This window comes from Coloeus monedula (genome assembly GCF_965178545.1).
Source record: "Coloeus monedula genome assembly, chromosome: 21".
In the NCBI taxonomy this organism is placed as follows: Eukaryota; Metazoa; Chordata; class Aves; order Passeriformes; family Corvidae; genus Coloeus; species Coloeus monedula.
Genome location: NC_138801.1, coordinates 1,167,098 through 1,185,868, shown reverse-complemented (window position 1 = coordinate 1,185,868; position 18,771 = coordinate 1,167,098). Strand labels below are relative to the sequence as shown.

The following is an 18,771-nucleotide window of genomic DNA, read 5'->3' as shown; positions in this document are numbered from 1 at the left end:
AGAGGCCCCAGACTTTCTCACAAGGCAGGGGTGGCCATGCCATGACCATCACCCTCCACAGGCAGCTCTTGCTGGGCAGTTTTTTACTGAATCACATTCTCTAACTGTGCTCTTGCAGTGTTCTCTCCTCAAGCATTTCAGTGCCGCTCCTCGTGTTGTTTCCTTTAACATTCATATTCATATTTTTTTCAGTGTTGGCAGGTGTGTATTTCACATTAACATGAGGGGTTTTTTGGATGTTAGACTGCTATTTGCTTATGGTAATTTCCAGTCATCATAAGGTGACTGTTGAGAGAGATGAGCAGAGAGGAAAAAAATTGTCAGGCATTTACAGTAAATACTCTCTGCTTTTGGAAATGCTGTCAGAAGTTTAATTGTTAGGTTCAAGTAAGTTTGTCATGTGCCAGACAGAATCAGTCTGCTGTAATGAACGGGTTACGCACTTCACCAGCAAAAAGGGAGAGTGAGAAACCAAGGGATGCTCAGGATTTCCTGTCACCTTGCACTGCAGAAGGAACAGGGTAGGCTTTTTAACCTAGCCTGTAATTAGGTTTTGCATGGAAGCATATATTACTGTGCTTGCTTTGCCAAAGCTCTTCAGTATGATGGATGAGATTTAAAGGTTGATCTGACTAAATTGCAATGAGAATACTAACGACAAAGATATTTCTGTTGTGAACTATTCCTACCAGACATCATAGCTGTGACAGAAGTGGTGTAAGGTAATGGACAATAAAAGTCACTCGAAAATAATACTCTCCTAGGACTGGGCTGCCTTCTCCAGAGCACGTACCCTGAACCACAGTGATAATGTAATCATAAGCCCAGATCATCATTTAAATATATAGGTAATCTCATAGAGTATCCTGGCAGATTTATTTTATGAGCAAGGAAGAGGAAGAATATTATTGGGCGGTAGAGAGGGAGAAAGTGGTGCTGATGTGGTTGTGTTTATTCTGTAAAACAGTTTGCATTGCCCCAGTCTTTGGGGATCCTGCAGCAAGCAGCACAGGGGCTCTGAGGGGAGCAGCAGCCGGGCTGCCAGGGCAGCGCATCCCTGCGGATATCGCAGCCGGCCGGGAGCCTGCTGGGTGTGCGCTGCTGCATTTCGGTCCCTGACAACTCCCCGTGTGCGGTAAAAGATGGACATTTGTGCAGAAGGTTAAGTCATGTACTTGATTGGTTTTCGTCAGCTTGTGGATTTCAGGAACTACGCAAGACTTGCCATTTTGTTTTGATTTGTTTTACACAAGGTACCCAAACAGAGCTGCTTGGCTCCCCCCACAAGTCCCTGTGTAGCGAGAGGATATGAGAGGCATACAGTAACTGAGTGGGAAAGCAGATTTATATATGTTACATATGCATGCTTTAACACTCAGTTACATATATCTGTGTGTGTGTAGATGTGTGTGTGGTGGGCAGCAGCAGGGCTGAGCGCTGGGCACACGGAGCAGCTGGTGTGTCTTGCAGGAAGGTGAAAAGTGCTGGTACAGAAAATGGTTGTAACACTGCGCACAAGCTGCTGCTTTGCTGCCTGCTTGAGAGGTGCACGGTCCTGTCATGTTGATTATACATCTGGGAGCAAATAATTTGGCCTGCAGTTGAGTTGGAGGCATCCCGAGACACATGGTGATACCCGATCAGACTGGTCACAGCTGCTTCACCGAGGAGCACCCGGGGCACCAGGGCGGCTGGGACTGAATGCCAGGATGCTGATGAGGTTCTGCTCCTTAATGAGTGTCTCGTAACTAATGATCCTGGCCTTTGCTACCAAGTGCCCTGGGCTGTTCTGCCCTGAGAATTCCACCTGTCAGGTTCCTGCAAGGTACTACGGGTTCGATGGGGTTTTGTGTTCTGCTCTCTACTGATTAGGTGTCAGAGATGAGGCGTAAGTACACTCAGGTACCCAGAGAGGAATTGCAGCTGGGGTTGTGGCAGGGGAGCTGACTGCACAAGAGGTTTTTTTTTCCCCTGTATTTGGAAAAACCCCAGGTTACCTGTGAGTGCTGCTGCATGGAGTAATAACTGTACAGCAGAAAGGGTGACAGTAGTTTGGGAGAAGGAGCAGCTCATTCCACGTGGGTTGTGGTCGCATTTCCCGTGATGGTAATGATCATCCTATTCTTTTATTCACTTTCTGGAAAGATATGTGATGCTTCATGCAATTTAAAGATGTTTTGATTTACAGTCATAGTCAAGACTCAGTTTGAAAATGTGTGATACTGCAGAACTACGTAGGAAATTTGGAAGCAGGAATAAAAGCCTGTCACTTGAGAAGGAAAAGAACAGAGCTAAGACAATGTTAAGTAAAAACGTGCCAGTGTTAAGAGTGTACCTTGTACCTTTTCTGATGCAGTGCAGTGCCTTCATGTTGCTGGCTGCTATTTGAAGATCCTCTGTGAAGCCCCTTCCTGGGGATTCCCCTTCCCTCTCCCTGTCCAGTGCCAAGAGCCCGGAATAGCCAAGCTGACAGCCTGGGGCAGGACATGCTGTCCCGAGGTGTCAGCGGGCTCGGTGCTGTCATGTGAGCTCTGCTGGATCTCTTTTCAAAGCTGCTATTTTGTTCTTACTCCTTCCTCTGCTTCCAGCTGTAGCTCTTCAAGCAAGCACTGCCTGAGTGCAGATCCTGCCCCTGGCCTGTCCCTGCTCGTGGCAGGTGGGCTCTCCTGGGCTCTGAACTGCCTGCCTCTGATGGTCCCTCACAGCAAGGGATTTGCTCCTTGAGTTTCCTTATGGCCAGAGAGTGACAGTTCCATTGGGAGTGCCCAGACTGGGGCGTGATCAGATTGTTCAGGTTCCCATGTTCAGAAGTGAATCCCTTCCCTTTCTTTGAGCATTAGACCTTCTGAAGGCAGGGGACAGTGGATGCACAGTTTGATCAGTGTTAGACTGTGGACACTTCATGTGGCACTGCCCAGATGTGTCTCCGTGTTGGGGCTGGGAATGTGGGATGTCTGGGTTTCTGTGGAGCTCAGGGCTGAGCAGCCAAGTGTTGGAACCAGCGTTTGCTCTGTGCATGTGGACTTGGAAGAGAGAGAACATGTTGCTCTCCCTTCAAGTAAACAGCCTTTCTCCAAATCTTGAATAATAAAATAATTAGGATAGTTCCAGCAGTGTAGCATAAGGTAGGAATTTCATAGGGCACTTTAATGTCGCTATTAAGAGACATAGTTTTATCTAAGTATTTTCACCTGGTTGCTTATAAACCTATAGATGCTTGAGACTAAAAAAATCTTGAAATCAAACTTCTTCATACTAACATACCTTCTTCCACTGGAGTTTCATGGTACTGACTTTGAAAAACTATTTTTGTTGAGAGCAACCCGTGTGTTCACCTGTTTAACGTAGCAGGAACTGCAGCTCTTTTGTCTAGTGACTGTTTGTTAGAGTGAAAGCTCATTTGCTTGAGACACAAGAAGAGCTTGTCTCTGCTTTCCACCTGTGTTATGGTAGCTGGTGTTGGGAAGGATCTGCCAGAGCTAAAGGCCTATTTCACAGACAACTGTTAAAAGAATTGAGCACTACTTGCTGCAGAAATTCTTCTGCATCATATTTTCTCCCCCACTCCCACAAATATTTAAAATACCTTTGTATTTTAAATTAAGACTTAGTCATTGCCCAAGTACCAGGCATGCACTATTAATACACTAATGAGGTCAGGTTGTGTTGTTTCACTGAGTGAATACTTGCCAAAACTCTTGAAATAAGTTTCTGCAAATGCTTGTGTTGGCCACTAAATCTTCCCTTGTCACCATTAGGCTTCAGTCAGTGCCAAGGACAGGAATGGTACAACTCAGAATGACAGAGGGTGTGGGTAAGGGATAACCAAAACCTGTGTATGGCCCTTTGTGGGGAAGGGACATGAGTGTATTTATTGTGGGTGTTCTGTAAATGCTGTGACTGTATTTTGGGGCCTAACTTTGCTCGGCCCCAGAGCTGGCGTGGAGCAGGGAGTGCTGTGATCCACTCCTGGTTCCCTGAGCAGCTGACAGAACTACCAGAGTTTGTCTGCAAGTCAGGCTTGAACACAAATAGCTCAAGTATGGGTTTTGTTTTCTAGAAGGGCTGGAAAATCTGGGTATGTTCAGTCTCTTCTGCCTCTACAGGCAGAGGAGGTGTCTGAGAGCTGTTCAGCCTGAAGCCCACAGCTGCCCTGTCACTGTTGGCCACACATTTCAGGTGTTCCTGAAGTGTGTGTGCAGCCCTGTGCCAGAGGAGAATTAGTTAATCTGGGATCACAGTGTTGTTCCAGCACTGGAATGTCTCAGCTCCCTGATGGGCAGCTCTTTACAACTCCTGCATGTTCTGGTACCATTTTTGAAGGGGAGCAGACTTTCATTTCCGATTGCTGTGTTGGGCCAGCCTGGAGCTTCAGCAAAGGAATTCATGCATGGAGTTTGTTTCTCTGTTGTTCCTATAACACTTCAGCCTCATTGAATCCAATAAGGTTTCTAGCTCCTGCTTCCTGTGTCTTGCCAATGAAAGCTTGTAATTTGGGGGTAGGAAAGAAAGACTGTGGGTGAATTTTTGTTGTCTTTGACCAAAGAAAGCAGCAACAGTCTGGAGGGACTTTTAAATTTTTGTTTCACAAATGGAGATGTGCTGACCTTTTTGCATGTCCCCTACGTGACTGGGGACCTTCCGTCTTTGGGGAAGTGGCAGTAGCTACTGTTACAGGTGACAAAAGCAGTGTCTTTAGTAGATAACAAACCACTGACCGAATAAACCCGTTTTCTGCTCCTTTATTTACTGTGAAACACCACCAGCAGTAGCTGTGATCCTGGTGGTTTTGTTGGGTACTCTCTGGAAGAGGGTGGCTCTGGCCTGTTGCTGGGCCCTTTCAGCAGCAGCTCTGCTCTGTCAGAGCCCGGGGTTGTGTCCGAGCTGTGTGAGTCAGCCCAGGGGAAGGGCAGGACTCGGCCTCCCGCTGGCTGCTGCAGCCACTTGTTGGCACAGCCCAGAGTTCCTCTCTTCCCACGCCGGCCGGGCAGTGAGAGACCAACCTCTCCCTTTCTTTTGCCTCCAGCAGAAGCGAGAGACAGAGTTTGGTATGATACCATGGAAGGGCAGCACAACCATCCTCATCATCTAGGGGACCAGAACAACCCTCTGTGCAAGCTGCCAGGGCAGGAATTCCAGCATGATCCTCAGGTAAGTGCAGGTGTCTCTGATCTGTCTCCCTCTGTATTTTCTTACCTTCATTCTATAAAGGTCTCTTGATTTCTTAGCATTTAGCTGCCTTCGCCCCCCCCTTCTTTTGTTTTTAGTGCAGTTATAGCAGTTTTAGGGAATACCCAGTTTGGGATTCTGCCAGCCAGCCAGAGTTTCCTGAACCAAGTTTTTTGATTGTAATAAGAGAAAAAGGAAATAGTTTGAATTTTGCTTAAAACAAGTGTTTTTAAATCATCTTATGAAAACGTACTGTGTTGGCATTCTCTTGTCTTTGATTCTTTTAAGAAAAGGCCAAAGTAAAATAGATGATTGTGTAAGTGAATAAATGTATTTTATCTCCTTTTATAGTTTCATAATAAGTGCTGGAGAAGTAATCACTAAATAAAAGAAAAAACTCATTCTGCGTGGAACTGTAGGCTCCCTGTGAGTCTCTGGAATCCATCCTGCAATATGTTTTGTCCATACTGTAATAAAGTTTCACTGTAGCAGCTCCTCTCTCTTCCTGCCTTTCTGCAGAAGGCAGCTAAAACCAGGATTAACCCACAGTCTGTGTAATCATGAAACTTGGATTTTGTGAATTCTGGCTGCTTGCCTTTCCAGCCTGTTTGTCTGTTGATCAGAGCAATTCAGTTTTGCCCCTATGTTATTTTAAGGAATAAACCAAAAGCATCTTGGGAAGCTGTCAGAAAGAAGAGGGTTGTACCTGTGGTGTGATGTGACCATAGGGAGGGGCTGGGGGTGATCATTTGTCATTCCCACTGTACAGTCCAGAGGTGATCCAGGGTCCCTGAGCAAGAAGTGGTCCTTGGGAGAGCTCTGCCAGTGCCCAGCACAGGCTCTGCTAAGGGGGGAGTTTCCTGCACGCAGTGAATGCACTGCTGGGAAAGTACCATGGTGTGGAGCAAAGCCCCCTCTCCTAATGCAGCAATTTGTCATATTAAGTCATTTAATAATAATTGAATCCCCTTGATTAATCTCCTAGAATTAGCCAGTTGCATTTTGAGCAATTAGGGTTAATTACTGCCTCATTTGGCAGGATAGTGCCCCTGTAATTATTTCATGAACAAGATTAGGAAGTGTTCCTGTGCAGCAGATACATTCATGGCATCTTGGAGCACATGTTAGAATTTGTAATGACATAGTTAAGTGTAATTAGTAGCTAATAATCAGTGTTCTGCTGTGATGCTGATGCTGAGTGGGCTCATTTTGCTGTATGGTCATTGTTCAGTGAAACCTCCCCTCAACTCTGGTAATATCCAAGTTCTGTTAATGGAGGGCTCTATTAAACTGTTCTGAGAATGATCTAATTTGGAATTAGAATTGCAGGAAGACTTCCTTTGGTTTTGCTGTCAAAATAACATAAAAAGACCTGAATAACAAAAATATACAGTCTACCAGGGAACTGGAAAAAATGCATGGAAGAAAAGGTTGTGTTTAGAGGCCTTACACTGGTGGCATGATAGGGTTGCTGATGACATATTTCTGATTTTCCATCTTTCAGGAATATATTTATATATAATTTTTCAAATCTCTGGTACTTTTTACCTGGAAGAATCTGAAATTGCATCCTTTCTTTCTTCTGAAAATCTGAGTAATGCAGACATGCTGTGTAATAGTTTGTGGAAGGGAGGGAGGTTTGGGAAGCTGGTCTTATGAGAAGTGTTGTTAATGGCAGAGATAAAAACTTCAGCAGAAAAAGCCAGAACATGAGTTCGGAGAGTCTTGGATGAGGAGGGGGCTTGGTATGGAATGGCCTTCCCTTCCTTCCATCCCTTTCATTCCAAACTACTGTGCCAGCCCCCAAAAGACCAGAGCAACAACGTGTTCCTTTCCCAGAGCTTTTCCTGTAATTATGCTGCTTTCTACAGCTTCTTTTTTTTTTCAGTTCTGACAGAGGTGTTTTTTCTGCTTTATAACTCATCAGTACAGAATATGAGGAAGTGTGTCAGGCTTTTCTTTCCATCTTTAACTGCTGTAGTTTAGTTAATAAGATGAAACCTTTGAATAATGCTGGATATTTAGAAGTTATCTGTAATACAAATAATAATAAAAGAAAAAGTCCAATAAAATCACAGTTTTGGCTTTTGGTTCTCTTACCTGCCCAGAGATACACCAAGGAAGTTCATCAGCAAGAGGGAGAGCATTTTCTAGTAATGTTCCAGAGTGAAGGTGTTAATTATTTAAGTCTCTAGATTAGTTAGTGTTTATAGCAGTAAGCAATAAAAATTATTTAGGAGTAAATCAGTGATATAAAAATATAGAGTTGTAATTTTTCACTTAGTTTTCATACTAAATAAACACAATAACTCACTTTTAAACAACTCTTTTATATACTCACATCTTAGCAGAGCTGCTAAGAGATTATTTCTATGGTAATTTTAATTTCTTTGTGAATATCACCTTGTCCTACTATTTCCAAGGTATTTCTCTCTTTCCTTGTCGTGTTATAGTACAAATGTCTAGATAGGTACAGAATATCTGGATATCAGGATAGATCCCATTCGTGCTGACAGGGATGCTGAAACTTTGAAACTCAAGCCAATTCTTCAGTAAACTTTAAATTCCAGGTAACAGGTTGAGTGAAGGATATTTTATGATGACTGTGTAGTCTCATTTTGAAGCTCAAATTGAAAAACCTGATGTATTCTTCAATAATTACTTGGCTACCTGTTTGAAAGGATTATCCATATTTTAGAAGTTTCCTCATCTCTTGCGAGCTTAGAAGTTCTTTCTTTAATCAGTCTGTTCTAATGTGTTCCCATAAATTCACACTGGAATTTTAGCCTCAAAGTATGCAAAATTCTCTTCAGGTAGGCGTTATTGAATGCAGGCAGGTGTATAATTTTGGACGTACTAAAAGGGTTTGAAATACTGATGCTGATAGTAAATCATTGCTTATAATGTGTGTGCATGTTCTACTGGAGGGGCTGGAGATCCCCCATCACTACTGCGGATGTCTTTTAAAGGTGAAATTAGTTACAGTAAATGTCACTCAGATGAAGTATGCACTTTAGAAGCAAGGAAACCATTCCTTTAAAATTAATGATGCATTGCAAATATCAGAAAAACCTTATATCCAGTGTAAAGATAATTAAAATTCAGGTCAGAAGTGTATGACTTAGTCTGGCTAAATTTTTTAATGAGATTTCAGAAAATTAATTGGGCGAGTATGTTTTTACTCTTCTAAAGAATATTTCATTTCATGGCTCTACAGGAAAGATGCTTTTATTGACATCTGAAGATTGTACTGTCTGACTTTTTAACTGTTGGTTAACCAATCTTAACAGTTTTTAGGTTGATTACAAATACTCTAAATGCCTGTAGCCCTTTGTGCAGAGCTGGCTGGTGCCTGTTTTCCACATGCCAATCAGCAGTAAAACAACTGACTTTATTATTAATTAACATTAGCACTCTGGGTTTCTATATTGTGCAATTAGCAGTGAACATTTCCCTTTCTCAGCCCATTCAGCCTTGGATTTCCTGTGCCTCTGGGGGAGCAGAGGGACAGGCCTGGCTCTGCAGTGGGGTTGTATTTATGATATTTTTGTTTTCACTCTTAGGGTGCTCCTTGGCCCAGAAGAAGGGTTTAGAGGCTGCAGGCAGACCTGCCCCCACAGTTCTCTTGGGGCTGTTCAGGTTTTCTCTGGATCTTAAGTAATTACAAAGAGGTACATTTATTGGCCAAACACTAATTGTTCTGGACATTGAAAGTCAGAACAGTTTTTTCTTCTTCTTCTCTATCCCAAAACAAATTCTGGACAGCTACTCATGAACAAAAATAAAACACAAAAAATGTGTTCAGGGTGTGTAGGTGTCCTGCCTGCATGTCCTAAGAGCAGGATTTGGAGGGAACTATGGAATATCCAGTTGTACAGGTGACAGCCCCCAGAATGGGGGGTTGTTAAGTACAAACTGCATCCAAGGAGCAAGTCTGTAGCAAGGAACTTCCCTAATTCTGCCTTCCCTGTGTTTGGGTTCCTTTATAATCTGGGATGTGGAGACTCCCAGGAATCCTTGCCCTTTCCTGAATCTGTTCTGGTATGTACAAGATAACTGAAGCTTTTATTTCACTGGGGGTTTTTTAGTGTTATGAAACCTTACCAAATCTGTTTTGCAGAAGATCTTGTAACACTTCAAAATTTGAGGCTAAAAGCCCTGGTGAACTTCCCCCTGAAGTTCTGTGACAAGGACTGGCCATTGCCTGCTTTTGCCAGCTTTGGAATTTGTGCTCTGCCACCAGTGGTTCCATCTCACAGAGCACATGCATGCCAGAAGAGATGTCCAGAAGAGCTTGTTCTTGGAATAATCTCTGCATTTCTTCTTAAAAATGAATGGCCTTTTTATTTGCATGAGGAATTACTTGACTTCAATCTTAGACTTTTTTTTCCCCCATGGAGTAGGAGAAGAATGTCACTTCCTTGTGTGGATGAAGAGAACAGCCTTTGTCTCAAAACAAGTTCTTCCCAGACTGTGCCCTTCCTACAGCTGCCCTGGGAACAGAAATGTGCAAACAGCCCAATTTTCATAGTGCCTAGTGGTTAGGGTTCTTTTTGCTTGGTTGTTTTTCTTCTTTTTATTTAATTTTTTCTTCTTTTTATTTAGTTGTTTGTTTGGGTTTTTTTTAATTTAAGCTCCATTGTTGGCCTTGACACCTGATCTGTAGAGGCAGGGGCTTAATTTTACTGCAGTTATGCAAACCTGAGCCTGAATCCATCCTAGAAATGAGAAAGCGTATTTTTAATGGACAAGTTTGAAGATGATGGTGGTCTCTTATTACAATTACAATTTATACCTGTACATGAAAACTCTGAGGTTTGCAGAAGTAAAGATCATGGGTTGTTTGAGTGAATAGGGGTTGGTTCTTTGCCAGCTTTCTGAAAAATTGTGGTGGTTAATTGTGGAAGGACTTGATAACAGTGGAGCCCCCCATGTCAAAAATCATGAAATAAGTGAAATGTGAGTAAGGTCAGACTAGAGGGGGTTATTCTGAGAAGGCAGATATTTCCTAGGTGTTCTGTGTGCTAACAGTACTTAGCAGAGCTTCCTGCTTACATTCAAGTACAGCAAGAGAAGGTTAAGTTTGAACATAAGGGAAAGTAGCCTGTGATCAATAGGGAGCTTTCTGGTACAGTTTGGCCTCACCTGAGGATGATTCCTGGTTTGTTCCGTAATCAAACATCTCCTGCCCTCTCTGAAAGCTCTGTTACTTTAATTAGGTCTGATAGGTTGTGATAGCCCATGCAAATCTAGGTCATTGCATATGTAAATGTGCAGCTGCAGTCCTGGTGGTGCCAGAACACATCAGCAGAGGTGTCCAGGCATGGGCAGCATCACCCCCAGCACCAGCAGCTCCCGGGCTCCCCGTGGCAAAGGGGCTGGGACACATTCCTCTCACTTACCTAATGTTTATTTATGTTTTCAAGTTCAGAAGTTGGTAGGTATTTCTTGGCACATGCTTGAAACATTGTTTTACACTTAAGCACTCTTGGTGTAAACACACACAATTTAAGAAGGGCAAGTGGAAAGTCCTTGATTTCAGTGTGGATTTCTTTCTGAAAAATAAAGTTTTGTAGTAGTTGCCTCGTGAAATGTTCTAAGAAGTGCTGCTTCTACTGTGAATGGTAACTACAAGTTAAAAAAGCTTTTGCTCAGACTTTCTTACTGCTCAAGAACAGCTCAGGAGGCACATGGACATGGTGAAGGAAATGCTGTGATTCCTTTCTATTTTTAAGCTAGGAAAAAGTGCTTTGTAGGTTTATGTGCTGACACCTTTGTTTTGTCTGGGGAAAGTGGTTTGTCTGTACAGGTCAAGGAACTCGCTTAGCAGCTCATGTGTAAAACAGTTGGGAAGTGGAGATGTTCCTGGTGGGAACCAGGAAAATGGGACAAAATCCCTGTGTGCGGACTCTGCTGGCTCTGCCATGCAAACAGCGCAGGGGAGCTGATGTTTGTTACACTGCCTGGAATGAGCTGAGTATCCACTGTGACAGGTATTGAGGAGTGGTTCTGTTTATCAGATTCCCTGCAAGGAGAGGTTGCAACCAGTTTAAACTGAGAAGGCTGCAGGGGCTGATTAATTGGAATATTTGCTTGTCTGCTTTCATCCTGTGTTGCCTTACTCTGGTGATAATTTAGTAATTTAGAGGAAGACTCATGTAAACAAAAAAGCAAAACAATTTTAGCCTTCTGCCCTTTATCTGATAACCTGTAGGATACCTGTTCCCTCATCACTGAAAGGATGCTCCCAGTTTCTTGCATAGTGTACACTGCCAGACTTGGAGAAATGAATCTTTGGACTTCAGTTTTGGTTTGTTTGTTTTTAATCTCTGTGAATGCAGCATAATTCCAAGCGCAGCACAAGCACTGAGAGCTGACCCAAACTTTGATTGCAGTTAATAGCTGGTGACTTATTCCAGAGTGTAGGGGAGACCGAGGAGTTCTTAAAGGGAACCATGCCCTGAGCTGCTTGAAGGAAGCACTTGGAGAAATTACCTTCCTCTTTCTGTGGGACTTGCCTTCAGAAATAGCTGCAGGTCCTAATGCTGGACTGAAAGCTTTTCCTGCATTTTAAGTCTCAATTCCGGCCCTCTCCTGCTGCATTAGGAAGCAACAGTGGTAGCAATAGTCTTTCCTTCAAACACGCAGCCCTCCCGGGCCACTTGTGCTGGGCGTGGCTGCTCCGGGTTGGGCTGTAGGTGATGGCTCATCCCTGGAAGCCCTTCCCCACCCGCAGCCTCTGCTGGGAACTTCTTTTTCTGTGGTATTTGATGCAAACTCTGAAATGGCTCAAGATGCTGAAACTTGAAGATGTTCTGCTTGGCACGTGTGGTAACTTTGAGTAATTAATTTTCATAATTTCTTTTTTAAACATTGTTTGGCAGCCGTGCTAATTACAGAGGAGACCAGAAGGGCTCTTGGGAGCAGTTGCAGTCCATGGAGTCCGTGCTCCTCATTAGGCTGTGTCTCCCTGCCTGCCTGGGTGTTTACCTGGGACTGCTTGGCTGCAGCATCGGCATCTCCCAGGTGACACAGGCAGGCAGAGCTGATGAGAGGCTGTGCAACGAGGGAGAGCAGTTTGGGACTAATTAGTTACTTACACGGAAGGCAAGACTTTAATTCCCTTTTTAGAGAAGTCATTTGGCTTCCTCCAGCCTATGTTACTGCTGCATCTGCAAGGAATTCATGCATTTGTGGTCAGGCTGTTCTCCATTCTCATCAGCCGAGGTGAAACCCTTGTCCACAAGCAGTGAAAGCAGGAGGGGCTGAGTGGCTCTTTCGGGTCCCTGACTGCCTTTCCTTTGACAGAGACATTTAACGTCGTACCCGTATCGCTGCACCTTGGCAGATTTTCAGATCGAGAAAAAGATCGGACGAGGCCAATTCAGCGAAGTTTACAGAGCAACTTGTCTCCTGGACAGGAAACCTGTGGCACTGAAGAAAGTCCAGGTGAGCATTTCAGTGCAGAGTCTCCTGCTTTGAGAGCAGAATGGGAATGTTTCAAGGGCCTGCCAGATGACCTGGAGGCAGATAACTCTGCCCTCCAGGCTCTTCGTCCCTCATCGCCTTGCAGTGGGCTCCTGTGTCCAAATCAGAATTACCTAGCAGTATTGCCATTTCACATTTATTTTAAATTTCACCTTTCACTTTAAGAAAAGGGTTCACCAAATTGTTACTAAATGTGTGAAACAGTGAGGCCCTGGGGCTGTGCTGGTGCCATGAGGAGATGCCATCCCAGCACAGCTGAACCACAGGAACACGGAAGGGAAACAGGCTGGAGCTTGCTGGTGGAGTTTGAGAAGAATTTTTGAAAACTTGGATGCCAGAAGTGTAGATTTTTTAAACTTGGCTGAAAGTATTGGGCAGTATTCAGAACAGCATTTTGTTTGAAGAAATTTGCCTTTAATCCTTCAACAGATCCTCCAAACTCTCATTTCTAGTGACTTGCTGATTACCGTGGAATGAATATTAATGCTCAATGTTATTGTTAATTATTACAGAGAAATCAGTGGAAGCTATATCTATTTAAAAGAGAAAAGTGAACATTCTGTCTTTTATTTACTATATGAAATTAATAATAACTAAATCAATGAAAATCACAGCAGCAAATTCACAAACTTGTATCTTTATTTTTTGTGCTGCTTAGAATATTGCCTATGGGTTTTAAAATTAGTTTTACCCCAACATTATCCCTGTAGTGATTTCAAAATAAAGAAAACATTGATCTTTCTTTGATCTGAGGATTGTGTGAATACTCATTACAGTAGAGCATGTACAAATTGGGGAAGGAAACACCAACTGCTTGTTAAAGTATAAAGTACTTTTTTTTGTTGCTTCATTTTTATCTCTTATGTTTTTGTCTTTGAAGATTTTTGAAATGATGGATGCTAAGGCAAGGCAAGACTGCATTAAAGAAATTGACCTCTTGAAGGTAAGAATTTTTATGATGACTTTTTTCTTTCTTTTTCTTTTTCTTTTTTTTTTTTTTGATTGGTTTTGTTTTGTGAAAAAAAATTGTTTTCGGGTTGGCAAATAAAGCTTACACAGTAAAGGGGAAAGCAGTTTTGCCTGTACATGTTACGTATGTGTGTGTATAAATATCACACATGAAAAATGATCATTTAGATAAAGGCTGTGAAACCAGAGTGTGTTTAAGTGATTAAAGCAACTAGTGATTTTTAATGCCTTGGTAGTTTATTTTAAATTGTTGCTTAAAAACATAGATGTGTTGCACTTTAAATATCTATTTTTAGTAAGTGCAACAGATTGCAGAAGGCTAAAAATTTAGTTTAACTAGTCAAATTTCATTCTAAAAGTATTAAATAATTACTTCTGTGCCTGTGATTTTAGGGATTTCTGTTCAAATTCGTGCAGCTGTAGCCTGACTCTATAGGCTGCAGGGAAGGATAAACATGAGCCAGTTGCTCAATAGTCATGGAGAAAAATAATGCCAAAGTTTACATTCAGAAAAAGGATCTGTGGTACTTTTGGGTTCTAGTAAAAAAAGAATTCAAGCATCGGTAGTGAATATAAGAATGAGCTATACTGAAATGAAAGAAAGGAATTAGTGAGGAAGCCAGCATAAATAGTCAGATAATAAAGTGTCATGTGCAATTTGTGTGTTACTTTCCTCCATCAAAGTTGTAATTTAGTTTTGTTGTTCTTTTAAGGGGCAAAGAGACCTTGAGTACTGTAACCAACAGTTGGGGCTTTGTTTCTTTTTAATGGGGGGAAAAAATCAGTTATTGCTTAATAAGGCATCCTTCAGGAAATTGCTTTTAAATGTTTTGCAAGTTTCCGATAGAAGAGGTTGTTTCACTCTGTTCGGGTGGAATTGCTCTTTGCTAAGGACATTTCCAGGGTGCTGTGCCTGTGAGAAATGCTGTTTCTCACAGGATTTTGTCTGTAGCAGCTCGGCCCAGGCTGTGGGTGCACCGACTGTGAACGTTTTGCACGTGGGTCACAGGAGGTGCAGGTGTTGTGTCTGGGAGTTGTCATGACCACGTTGTAACTGTTCCTCTTGCATTCCCTCCCTCTGCAGCAACTGAACCACCCCAATATAATTAAGTATTTGGACTCTTTTATTGAAGACAACGAACTCAACATTGTGCTGGAGCTGGCTGATGCTGGGGATCTCTCCCAGATGATTAAGGTAAGGATGTGTCCGTCCTGGAGGTGCTGCAGACTACCAGGATTAGGCAGACCCAAAGCAGTGGGGTGAGCACAGATGGGTTAGAAGCACTTTTTATCTCCTCTTGCAGTTTTGCACACCCCCAGGTTGCCTTCAGATCTGAATCAAAGTGTCTGGTGGCATTTTGAATATCCCAGGCCATACCCTGAGCTTCTGGTCACTGCTGCAGAGGGGAGCAAGTGTCTGTGATCTGGTGGGACACGTGTGTTATTTGCAAAGTTGATTTACTCAGTCTGTGATTGATGGGGACATTTAATTACTGTTGGATTCACTATTCACATTGCCTGTCTGCCACTCTGAAGACATTCAAGGAAGTGTATTGACTTTCTTTGCAATGGGGATTTGGGTTTGAGAAAATGTTTCAAGTACTTGTTCTTCTTTTATGTTGCTCTTAGGAATACTTGTATTGCTGCAAACCAGCTTTAGTTAAGCTGTTACCACCTGCTTTTATATTTTCTTTGACATGTTAATCTTTAGGCATACATCCCTTGTGAGAACAGATGTGTTATATCATGTTTGTTAGCACTCTCAACCTTCTCTCCATGTTTTACCTGGTTTTTGCCATCATTTTTCTGTAATTATCATAAATGAATGTTTGGAAAGTTCTCTTCCTCCTTGTTGTCACAGTTAAAATATCTTATTAACAGATTTGTTTTCTTTGCCAGCAGAGCTATGAGGCACTAGGCCAAAGGCTGTCAAACAAGTTACCCATTCAGTCCATAGTCAATGGCTAAATTTACAGGATCCAGGAGAATCTGCTTCGTCTCACAGGAGAGGCCCTGGGCGAGTGCTGGGAGCAGGCAGTTGGCAGAGTCACTCCTGGGAGGAGCCCCAGATCCCCAGGTCCAGCCTCACCCGAGGAGGGAAGGGGGATCTGCCCCAGCCCGGGAGCTGCAGCCTCAGGGAGCTGGGGGGGCTCAGCTGCTCCTTCTGCCCATGCAGCAGCTCTGCCTTTGTCCTCCCTGTTTCCTTGGGGCTTCTGCTGGATTTTGCTCTTTTCCCACCATTTCCTGGGAAACTTGCAGCTCATCTCAGGCTTTTTGTGGTTGTGGTTGAAGACGGAAAAAACCCAAGGATTGTGAGAGCAGGGGTTAGGGGTGTGTGAGACATCCTGGACTGTGCAAGGGCTCTGCTTGAGTTTGCAATCTTTGCTTACAAAAGTTTTACCTACAAAATTTTAAGATTTCATTATATGAAATATTTATATTTTTTGGTCTTCTGTAGTTTTCAGTTTAAAATACTGACAAATATGTTCATTTGCTTATCAGGGTTGGCTATTTAATGTTCTAAAATTACTTTCTATGTCATTATAATAAGAGTTGCATTTTCCAAAACATAACTGGTAGATTCTTAGATTGGTGCCTTGCCCAGCGCTGGACTGTGCTGGCTTCCAGTGCACCAGCTCTGTGTTCCCTCTGTATTTCAGGCATGAAGAAAATGCATTTGTTTTTTTCAAAGTCTTATAAATGAAGTTTTTTGATTGGTGCAAATCTGGAAAGTCAGTTTTTGGGGTTTTTTTTAACAGAGGTTAAAAAAAAAAAAAACAAAACCAAGCCCTAAACCCAAGAGGGAACAAAAGCTTCCTCCTAAATGCAGCTCCACTGCAGCAGGGGAGTTTCCTCACCAGCCCCTCTGTGTCACTCTCTCCCCTCCCTGGGAGCTGAAGCTCCTGTGTGGATTTTCAGTGGAACAGTGGTGACAACCCTCGGAAGGTGTGAGGGTGATAAACCCAGGGCCTGTCTCTGTCACGCCCTGGTGCCTGCATTATTTATGAGAGATGTAGAGCTGCAGGAAAACCCACTGGAGAGTTGGGACTTCCTTGTAAATGTCAGGCAAACCTTATTGGACATGACATTTAGAAAATTATCACTTGTGGTCTTGCATATCCACTCTTAAGTATTTTAATGAGAATTAAATAATTTTATTGTGTATATAACACTTTCTCCCTCACCCTCTGTAATTCCTCTGTGCTCTCTCCCGAGTTTTGGGTTGAGACTGTTGCAATCTGTCAGATTTGCTGCCTGGGGAATTGCACAGTCGTGCCCCTTCACAGATGATCTGCAAAAGAAAATTTGCCATTGCTTGAGTCAAACACGAACTGGTAACAGCATTTCACATAAAATAGAGAATGTGGCAGCGGACATCAGATGTCAGTGATGAGAGGGGAAAGCATGAGATGCAGGAAGGGGCAGCAAGCCATTCCCTTCCTTTATTCCCGCTGCAGCTGGGAATTCTCACGGCTGTGCAGCAGAGGAAGTGCAGCTGTGGTGAGGCAGGAGGGTGTGCGGCGCTCCCAGTGACAGCCTGTGTGGCAGGGCAAGAGGAGCAATGGGAAACCTCTGGAAGTGTTATAAGTGTATCTTGTTAATGCTCTGGCTGTGGAGCTGGCTCAGTGGGAAGCCAGGGACCAACAATCCGAGCCCTGCAGTTTTGGGATGCCTGGGTGGGGTGCCAGACACGGCTGGTGTGCCCTCCTGAAAAGGAAGGAGAGCAGCTGAAGGTCTGTAATGTTTGGCCTTCACTGAAGTGTGCAGCTGGTTCTTTATTCCTGTAGTGGGTTGAAGAAGACTCCAGTATTGCAGGGAGCCAGGGCCATGCTGCACTCTGTGGTGGTGCTTTATGCTTCCCATTATTCTGAGAGCTTTGGGGCATTCAGAGGTCCCTGGAACCTGGACCCGGCTGTGCTTGGCGCTGCCTAAACACACCCAGCTGATCAGGCGTGTCTCAGTCTCACTACAGAGTGCAGTTCATTTAGTGTTCCCATTATGCATGAAATAGAATATATTATTCTACCTGATCACAGAAGAAACATGGATACTTTATTGATGTTCTGGCCATCTTTTAAAAAAGGGAAGCAGATTTCCTTATCCTTGTTAGTGGACGATGCAATAATGAATGTTTACAAGGGGGTTTTTAATGGTCTTTTGTTTCTTAAGGCAAAATATTTGAGACATTTGTTGTTTTGAGGCATTAAATATGTTTTGCAAGGTAATTAAGGAGATTAATGCTAATCATAATTGTGTCCATTCAAAAATGTCAAACCTATTTAAGCATATTTTTCATAATAGTTGTTAATTAGTGAACTGCAACGAAGTTTCCACACAGAGAGGAGGAGTTAAAAGCTAATCAGAAGAAAAGTCATACAGCTGCAGATCTGGAAGACATGAGCGACCTGCAGCTGACTAACACAATTCCAGGAACGAGTCAAATATGTTGCTTTTTCACTGATCTTTTATTTATTTCCTCCCACAGTATTTTAAAAAGCAGAAACGGTTAATCCCAGAAAGGACGGTGTGGAAATATTTTGTGCAGTTATGCAGTGCAGTGGAACACATGCACTCCCGCAGGGTGATGCACAGAGGTAACATTAATTCAGTCTCTTTTCACTGAATAATAATATAATGTTCCAATTAGTAAGCGCCTACATTCAAAAACAATTATGCTGATGTTCAGCCAATGCATGTTTAGAGAGGCTGGAGCCTGCAAGATGGATTTCTCCTTCTGTCTCTGCCTCATTGTTAAAGCATTCAGGCCAAAGTGAGTGTGGTATTAGGAAGATGAGCTGCTTTGTATTCCAGACACTGATATTAAGTAGAAGTGTCAAACTTGCCATTAGAAAAGCGTCAGAAATAAAATGCTGAGACTCCTGGATACAGTGAACTCCAAGAAAGAGTCTTCGTTATATTAGCTGTGACCTTAGAGAGTTGAGAAGAGTTTTCCTGTCTTGCAGGCTTTTCTGAAAAATTAATACAAATATGTCCCACACTCTCATAACCTGTTCTCTATTTTCATTAATTATTTTTCAGTCTCTTGTCTCAGAACATCTTATAAATTTGAGCTCTATCCAAAAATTACACTCTTGCTTTCAGTGTCAGTGAAGGGCTTTGGGAAGGACTGGACTCAGGAAATGC

General features: G+C 42.9%; 1 protein-coding gene across 2 annotated transcripts in view; it reads left to right on the top strand.

Moving 5' to 3' along the window:
• Nucleotides 1–18,771, top strand: part of NEK6 (NIMA related kinase 6) — a 46,850-nt gene that overhangs the window by 11,685 nt on the left and 16,394 nt on the right. The window contains exons 2-6 of one of the 2 annotated variants that reach the window (XM_082295277.1): nucleotides 5,030–5,151; nucleotides 12,478–12,618; nucleotides 13,538–13,600; nucleotides 14,711–14,821; nucleotides 18,113–18,221. In XM_082295277.1, the coding sequence (XP_082151403.1) occupies nucleotides 5,059–5,151; nucleotides 12,478–12,618; nucleotides 13,538–13,600; nucleotides 14,711–14,821; nucleotides 18,113–18,221 (517 nt within the window). In that variant the 5' untranslated portion in view covers nucleotides 5,030–5,058. Of the gene's footprint in view, nucleotides 1–5,026; nucleotides 5,152–12,477; nucleotides 12,619–13,537; nucleotides 13,601–14,710; nucleotides 14,822–18,112; nucleotides 18,222–18,771 lie in introns of both variants that reach the window. The other variant, XM_082295278.1, reaches the window with a different exon arrangement.